The 8,863-nt window shown below is 40.8% G+C and overlaps 1 protein-coding gene across 1 annotated transcript in view; it reads right to left on the bottom strand.

Annotated features, from left to right (window-relative positions):
* The window catches only part of ttc17 (tetratricopeptide repeat domain 17), a 26,315-nt gene that overhangs the window by 7,670 nt on the left and 9,782 nt on the right, over positions 1–8,863 (bottom strand). The window contains exons 5-13 of the mRNA XM_005749625.2: positions 6,274–6,405; positions 5,743–5,852; positions 5,500–5,647; positions 4,948–5,087; positions 4,494–4,654; positions 1,953–2,065; positions 883–1,035; positions 421–536; positions 96–252 (exon numbers count right to left, since the gene is read on the bottom strand). Coding sequence (XP_005749682.1) covers positions 96–252; positions 421–536; positions 883–1,035; positions 1,953–2,065; positions 4,494–4,654; positions 4,948–5,087; positions 5,500–5,647; positions 5,743–5,852; positions 6,274–6,405 — 1,230 coding nt within the window. The remainder of the gene's footprint in view (positions 1–95; positions 253–420; positions 537–882; positions 1,036–1,952; positions 2,066–4,493; positions 4,655–4,947; positions 5,088–5,499; positions 5,648–5,742; positions 5,853–6,273; positions 6,406–8,863) is intronic.

The raw sequence follows: 8,863 nt of genomic DNA on the forward strand, positions 1-8,863 counted from the left end.
ACACACACACACACACACACACACACACACACACACACACACACACACGAGGACTGTAGTGGTTGTTTTCATATGCAAATGTCCCGCACGTGTACCTCAGAGGCAAAAGGATCTGGCAGCTCCTTTTCTTCCAGGGGCCACTCTAGTGAGGCAGGCAGAAGGGCTGGGTATGGTTGGGGGACAGGACCACAGTCTGGCAGACCTACTGTCCCAGAAAGACTGCTGGTCCCATAAAGAAGAGTTGCCACTGGGCTGAATAAACATAAGCAGACATATTTCACTCATTATTCTTTTTTTTTGCAAAGCTCTTTGAACACATGTGTTTCTTTTGCATTCCTGTAGATCCGTCTGAGAAATGTGAAACTAATACATCTATGCTGCTACCACTAGAAATGTGTCCATCCAGGAATCTGTACTGACCTGATGCCCTGTGATTCAGGTGAAAGGTAGTAGGTTGGCAGCAGGTGAGCTGGGGGGACACTTGGATACTCATGGGCACAGTCAGACCTCTGAGGCCACAACATCCTCTGCAAGTCCTACAGCACAAACACACTTCCTGTAACTCTAATTATTCAAAACATGATCACGCTCTAGTTATCCAGTTTATCCAGGCTATACGTGACTATTTTACAAGTCTAATATTTTCTCTTCAGTATTTAAATTTGTCTGCCAAATGTAAACCACCAGTTCCCACACAGTGCTGTAAGTACTATGGTGAGTTTAAGTTCATTTCGAGCAATTTGTTTAAAGTTTGTTTAAGCACTGCAAGAGTTTTATTTCGTTTTATTTATTTATTTTGTTTTTATTTACAGTCACAGATTTCACCTGTGAAAAACAAGAAAATTAAAAGAAAACAAAAAACATGTAATTGGTTTAGCCTGCCTTTGTGTAATCCTGATGGCTGCCCCAGAGGGCGGCAGCGGGATCCTGGCCCCCAGACACGGTGGGGTGGAGCTGGAGGCTGGCTTCCGTCTGGTTTGAGTTGCGCTCTGACACAAGTGCCACACTGGATGCCACTGACACCTCTTCTCCAAACTACGAACAAAGACAGAAACACAAAGCAAAACAAGGTTCTTCATAAATAATGACTCAATAAATAAATGTTTGTTTTATTCTTGTAGAAAGAACACAGCAGTGTCGTTGCATTTAAATTGTTTGTCTATAAAAACACAAACAAAAACCCTGGGCTAAGAAACACTGTCCTTCTGTTTGAACACACATGCTCATTCGTGGATTGTTCATTGGTTTTGATATGCTCTACACTGTAGAAAAATACTGATGACATTCAAACTGTGACATATTTTATGTAGTAAGTGAAAAAATTTTTTTAATGCAAATTATGTTTTGAGTTTTACACGCATTTGCCAGTGTTAGAGTGTTCACATCTACCCGTACGCAAGAGCTCTCTACAGAGTGACTGAAGTAAATTTATCATCGGGGGATGTAGTCGTGTGCAGCTATTACAGTGTGCCGTTAATTTCTGTGACTGAGAACGTCTCCTGTACAGCAGAGGTAATTCTTAGTCTTTCCTTTCAGGGGAAATGAGAACCTGAGAGCCAGTTTCATTACTGTTTGATGGTTTTTGTGCCTTAACTTGAAAGAAAAAAAAAAACTTAAAAAAAGGCAGACTGACTGATCCACCAGTTCTTAACATATTAACAGACCATCTTCTCTCTTTGTCACATCTAACAGTCACTTTGGCAAGGACACCAACTACAACTGAATAGAACAATTTTTGTACACTAGAACTGATTTTCTCATAGCAAAAAAGTGATATCCCTAAAGTCATTCAGAAAAGAAGAGATTATGCCATTGCTTTTAGACTAGAATAACCTCTCGTGATGAACTTGTTAAACATACTTTCAATAGTGTGCGCATCTGCCAAAAAGGCGGTCAGCGTTTATCATTTTGATGTCTACATTTTCTTATAAACAGTTTTTCCAAAGACTCACTTGGACATACTGAACATGTTCAAACAGATCACCCCGGTGGTAGCGGACAGGCAGGTCAAACGGGCAGTAGAGGCTGTGCTGCTGCTGACCCAGCCGACACATCTGATGGTTCCCTGAAACACACATGATGGAAAAGTCTCAGATGCTATTCGAAACACTCGGAGACTATAAAAGAGGGACTGAGCCACTGGGAAGTGAGTTAGCGTAGTCCCATCTTAGAACCTAAAGCTAAGCATTTTAGTGTGTTGAAGACAACAATGTCGATAACTGACTCGTAACTAGCAATTTAGAAAATGAACTTATCAGAAAACTATTTATTTGAAGTCACTGTTCAGAGGAGCCTAAGGACTGTTTTAGGGCTGGATGACTATGACCAAAATGCTGTTAAAAATTGAGATCACAATTATTTGTCATGATTATTCATTGATTTTAGAGACAGAAATCTTTTTTGCTGTCAGGTAAACAAAATCCTATTTTCATATTCGTATTGTGTGACACTCTTGCTAATGTACAGACTAAAATAAAACCGGTCTTTCTAATTTGCCAGAATTAAGCGCATCTCTTTGAAGAAAAATAAACATAAAAATTAAACAGACATGGCACTGCTTTCACTTTATACACTGCGTTATATTCCTGTTAATTAGAATATCTGGCTTTTATTCACCTGACCTAACACCTAACCTAGCAAAATCTTTCACTCCATTCATTGTACCTGCATGGTGGGTGTGAATAACACGTAAAATAACTCTAATAACACTCGAGTAAAATACTCGACAGCTGTGAGATTCCTCTGTGACATTCTACATAGAACACAGGTTTTGTCACTGTAGAAAGACAACTGTCTGCCTTTATTAATCACCGTGTTTATTGGAAATATACTTTTTGACCAAATGTCTTTATGATCTGGTTGGATACGCTGATGCGCTGCAAGGCTCGCTTTTATTGACATCGGAGTTGATTTTGGAAGATTCACAATTGCACAATTTTTTTTGGTCTACATGCATTAATTATACTGCAGGTGGCCGGATAACTCAACATACAGCAAATGACTATGTTGCTTTGTGGTTACCAGACAACTCTAGTGCTCTCTTGGCAAATCGTTTGTTCAGACTGGCACCAATTCCAAAGTATTTCCGAGCAGTGGGATGATGATCAGCTTTAAGGCACAAGCTCTTCAGCTTCTGCAGTGTCAGACATTTTCATGGTGCTTTAAATCTATATTTTAATGTTGTTTAATCTTCTCCTGAATAATCCAGGAAACGTCAAGCCGTCAGCTGCAGTAAACAGCTGTGGCACATGCAGGTAAATGGTAAGACACTGATTTAGCAAGTGTCCAAAGGTTGATTCTGTTCATCTGGACGTAGCGTTTTCAGTGGGAGAAACATTTTGTCACTCATCCAAGTGACTTCTTCAGTCTCAGCTGACTGCAGGTTTTCCCAATCTTATAAACAGTACCTTTGAATAATAGCTGAAACCAGCCCACTGAAAGAACAATGGGCTGGGAGGTCAGTTCCTTCATCATGATTATGCAAATTCTCATGACCATTTATCAAAGACCACTGATCAATGGCCATGAGTACCCTTCACAGAGAGTTGGGGAATGGCTGCAATCACAGCATTGTAGGATGGTGAAAGATGTACCCTTAGGCCCCCTCCTCGATTCAGAGATGGTCTTTCCCTTTTCACGTAAATGGCCTCCTTGACTCCGTGCAGTCAGCTGAGACTGAAGTAGTCACTTGGATGAGTGACGAAACGAAACGTTTCTCCCACTGAAAACGCTACGTCCAGATGAACAGAATCAACCTTTGGAGATTTACTTACCTGGATGATGGAGAATGCATCAAGACAATTTAGCAAGTGCTTAATTTACTTTTTCGTGGTGTTGTACTGACAGAGAACACACTTTTAATATCGTTCGATCGCATTCAAATGATTGTGTGGAGCCAAAATTGTGATCGAGATAAAGTTTTGTTTAATTTGTTTTCTCGTAATCTACGTTACAGCCAAACCTGTTTTTGCACCTAACCCCAACTAAACCCTACTTTTGTTTTTTTTAAAGGGACCATGTGTAAACCTAGATTAATGTGACTTGACATCTTGCTGAGTTGCTCATATTGTGAATTTGCTTATTCATGCTTGAGTTCATTTATGAGTTTCACAACTTTACAATCATCTCTACTGCACCTTGACAGCTTTACCACTTCTGCTATGTGAAACCAAGTAATAAACTTTGCCCTCCTCAGAACTGATACACATCAGTTTGTAGTAAAACAACTGGCTGAACAAGTCGCTTCTTTTTCACAATTATAAAAAATGCACATTAATTTAGTATGTAACAAGCTAAACCACAGCCAGCCCAGGCTCCTCATATTATCTTTTGACCTGGTAAAGCAATTAGCTTTCTCCAAAGTAGAACGTAATTTGCTGCAAAACTCATTAACTGAACTGTGTGATAACACTACTTTGCAATAATCTCATGACTATCCTAAATGTTCTCTTTCCTGTTCTGTTCTCGTTTAATTCCTGTATGTGGCATCTCACCAAGTTGGGCTTCTTTGGCCATCTGGGTTTCATGGATAATGTTGCGCAGGATTTGTTCTTCCTGCAGCAGCTTGTGTTTGTCCAGCGCCTCCTGCTGGCGAAGGTAGTGATCATGCTGCTTTTGGTACTCCTTCAGCTCATTCAGTGTCCGCTGTAGGGACCTACAAATATGGAAAACAAAGAGGGGAAAAACAGGACAGTTGGTAGACATGGATAAGTGTAAAAATAGTCCATTGGCTGCCAGCTCTGCACTTATTTTAATCACATATTTTGACTTCCCTACAGGTAGGTCTATGCGTATTTCTTGTAATCACTGAACAACCTCGACATACAGCAAATGACAATATATTTTCATTGCAAGGCTTTTCTTTGGCATTATCAGTAACAGAAATGTACAGTAAAAACAAAAACACAACCAAAATCACATAGAGAGTGTGTTAAAATGCTTGTGTACCTGTGCTGGGCTTCCAGGCGTTGCTCCAGTTTTTGCTGACACAACACAGCATGCTTCCTCCTTAGGGCCTGTTCATAGCCTGGCTGGGCCTGCAGTGCCTGCTCGTAACACAGCACCGAGTGGTTGTATTCCCCAAGCATCTAGTCAGACAGCAACATAAAGCACGACAGATACAGCAGAGGTCAGACTTACCTGTTTCATGTAGCGACGCTTTGCGAGCACAACAGAACGATAAACAGACTAAAAATATGTACAGACTAGTACACTGATAGAAAGCCTGGTGGACACAAAGAGAAGTGTTATATAAAAATACGTTTTGTAAAATACTGGTACTCCCCGTAAATATGAAAACTGTTTTACAGGCTTTGCTTGTAAATCCACTGATAGTCGGAAATTTTCTAAAATACTAGTCCGTAAGAAAACAGGATTTTGATAGCTGGATTTTGATTCTCTCTGAAACCTAACTACAGTGAAATTCAGGAAATGCTGTGATAAAACAAGATTTAAAGACTCGAGCATTCACTGTGGCTTGAAGGTTTCCCTTTAACTTACAGCATAAATGTTGCCTAAAGTGTAGTGACTGGTGAAGAGGTCTGAGGTAAGGTCGAGGGCAGCGTGGGCGAGGATAGCAGCATCTGCTGAAAAATGGGCACGATGTAGGATGTTGGCCATGTTAACCAGGGCTATATCCTTGTGCTGCCTACAGGAACAACAAACACACAGATACACCTGTGACCACTCGCACGCAATAAACTAAATATTACCGCAAAACTCGTCTGACGAGCCTCACAGTACCTTGGGGAGAAATGCAGAGCGCGCACAACACAGTCCACGGCCTTCTGAGGCTCATTCTTCATACGCCAATAAAATGACGCCATGTTGTACAGCACCCAGGACGACGAATTCTGAAACACACAATCCTAAAGTTATGTGTCTTTTTATGCCTTATGAAATACACAAACTGCCAACTTTTAAGGTTCTACAGAATTTTAGCTTTTCCTCCTCCTTCATATTGTTGCGTTGGACAGCAGAGCTCAGTAACCTTAATAAGACTCACTGATAATCTGTGCTTCAGAACGTGTCTGGCCTTGCACTCAGAATGACTATTGCTTCAATATTTGGGTGTCATAAACCAATCATCTGAACAGAACAAATTTAGATAAGCAGACATGCAAAAATTATATTTGGACCATTTGCCAGTACTTGCCAGTGTAGGAGTATGATACTCCTACACCAACTCCTACACCAACTCCAAAGGAAAAAACAAAAACAGTCACTTTTTTTGTTTTTAAGTATACTGAGTAAATGTTTCACAGAGACCCTTACCCTCAGTAAGCCTTCATGGATGCGATGACCCACCTCATCAGCACTCCGACCCAGCTTAGGAGACAATGAACTAAAAATAGGATCCTCCTTAGAAAGAAGTGGGGAGGTCAGGTTTGCCCTCTCCTGTACACCCTAGAGGAGAGAGAAGGGGAAGACAATTAGATCCTATTTTAGCAGGTGATCAAACAAGCAAAAAGGCTGAAGTCTCCTTGGTGCTGTACACCTAGGACTGGGCGATATATCGATTTTTTTTTAAAAATATTGATATATTTTTTATACGAGATATGAGATGCGACTAGGGCTGCACGATTTTGCATAAAATGAGAATCACGATTTTTTTGCTTAGAATTGAGATCACGATTCTCTCACGATTCTCTTTTCCAGTATAAATATTTATTGCACTTATTAACTTCACATCAACTTCGTAACAGTTGAGACTGAACATAAAAACAATAAATAAACATAAAAACAACAAATGTCTCACGTTTTGTCGTTGCCGCAAAATGTTGTACTGCTTGAAATTCCGTCTCCACCGTTGCTCGACGCTGCGTGTATAGAGCAGGTAGTGCAACAATAGAAAAATAGTTGCGGGACGGCACTGTGTAGCGTTTGTCTAGGGTGTTCATCATTTTCCTAAATCCCTCGTTTTGCACAGTGTTGATGGGAGCCATATCTTTGGTCAGGTGATAAGTGATAGCCTCCGTAATTTCTTTGTGCCTGCGGGAGTTCGGCGTGTATAGGGAAGCGCTGTACAAGGTTCCCGTTATTGATGTTTGGGTGGTTGACCGGGACGGATTTTCTCCTGTCACTTTCTCCTCATCCCTGATGTGCTCTCCGTTGTTTTTTCCCTGCCAATTTTAGCAGCCAGCTTCTGTATCACGTGGTATAAGGCTCCGCCCTCGTCATTTGTTGAGCAGGAAGAGTGAGCGCTTGTTTTCATGCAGATTACGTCCCGGATCAAAATGCGGTACAATCGTCGTCGTCTTTTCTCTCTCTCTCTTTTTAAAAAAAAAAATCGTTGTCATTTGGAAATGAGATCGCACATAAGTATGAATTGAGATTGCGATTTTCTAACGATTAATCGTGCAGCCCTAGATGTGACAATATCGTTTATATCGATATAGTCTATGTTACGCTATAATTTTACTTGTGGAGCCGCAAGTTTGCCTCTCTTTCGTCCACTTTTGTCTCTACGCAACGTTACTCGGCCTCGCCTCTCTCCTTCACTGAACACAACTCCCCCTCCCCCATCGCTTCACCTGCAGGCAAAGACAGGATGGACACGGCAGCTATCAAAGAGGAGCTGGTCGGTAAAAAGAAAACATTTGGAGATCACTATTTTAGTGCTGTCAGCGTGATGTTAACGCCATAACTGCAGTAACGTTAACATAAATCTCTGTTAACGAGTTACCGCGGATCGCCCTGTTGGTGGGGCGGGATGGCATTAACGAGCTAACTGGGCTAACGCGTTGACGCCTAAAATCCTTTCATTTTCTCAAAAATTGACAGTGCGCCTTATGTATGAATTCTGGTTGTGCTTACTGACCGCGAACCGATTTTATGTGGTACACAGGGCTCAGAAACCTTTCAAAAAATTTTTTTGGTACGACTTCGGTAAGCTACAAAAGCTGCACTGCTAAGGCTATCGAGGAGCCTCGCAGAGTAGTACGTACTCTGCTTCAACGTAATATTACCGTACTGTGTGTGTATAAGGACCACAAATGGCACCTGTTAAGAGACACGGTTACAAAGAGGATTTCAAACTCAAGGCTGTCAGTCATGCAGTAGAACTTGGGAACAGAGCAGCTGTAAAATCTGTCTTTGTTATTCTGCTCAGCATCTTTTAGTTTACATTTTGACTGCACAATTGTGAGCTTTTTGTTATGCAAAAAAACAACATTGTTTTATTTTATTTATGGAGCATTATTATTTAATAAATGCTGATAATTTATTTCTGAGTAATTTTTTCTTGTACATAAGATTAGATAAAACTTTATTAATCCCTTGGGTGGGTTCCTCTGGGAAATCCGGTTTCCAGTACAGAGAAATATATAAATAAAATATACGAAAGGGATAAATGTCCTCCTGTTTCCCCTCCACAGAGGAGTTAAACAGTTTGATGGGAGTTTTTAAGTCTGTTCGTTGTCGTCTTTGGGAGAAGCAACCTGTCACTGAACAGACTCCTCTGGTTGTTTATGGCCATGTGCAGAGGATGCCCAGCATGGCCCATAATGTCCAGCAATTTTTTCTACACAGTATGTTAATAAAAGTGCCCATGTGAGATTTGGGACAAGCTTTGACTAAGAACTCTCTTTTTGTTCTTACTTTATGGCTTTAAAAAAAAATAAATCGAGATATATATATCGTATATCGCCATCCAGCTAAAGAATATCGAGATATGAATTTTGGGTCATATCGCCCAGTCCTACGTACACCAAACATCAGAGCAGATGAAGTAGAAAATATTGCGTAGGGGTGGGCGGTATAAACGGTATACGGTACAAACTATATAAATTTGGCCAACGGTAGAGATTTTGACTATACCGCTCCACCGCGATAGCGCATGTTGATGGTGTCATCAAGCGGCGCC

This window comes from Pundamilia nyererei, unplaced genomic scaffold (genome assembly GCF_000239375.1).
Source record: "Pundamilia nyererei isolate P.nyererei 1_Seehausen unplaced genomic scaffold, PunNye1.0 scaffold00251, whole genome shotgun sequence".
NCBI classification, from domain to species: domain Eukaryota; kingdom Metazoa; phylum Chordata; class Actinopteri; order Cichliformes; family Cichlidae; genus Pundamilia; species Pundamilia nyererei.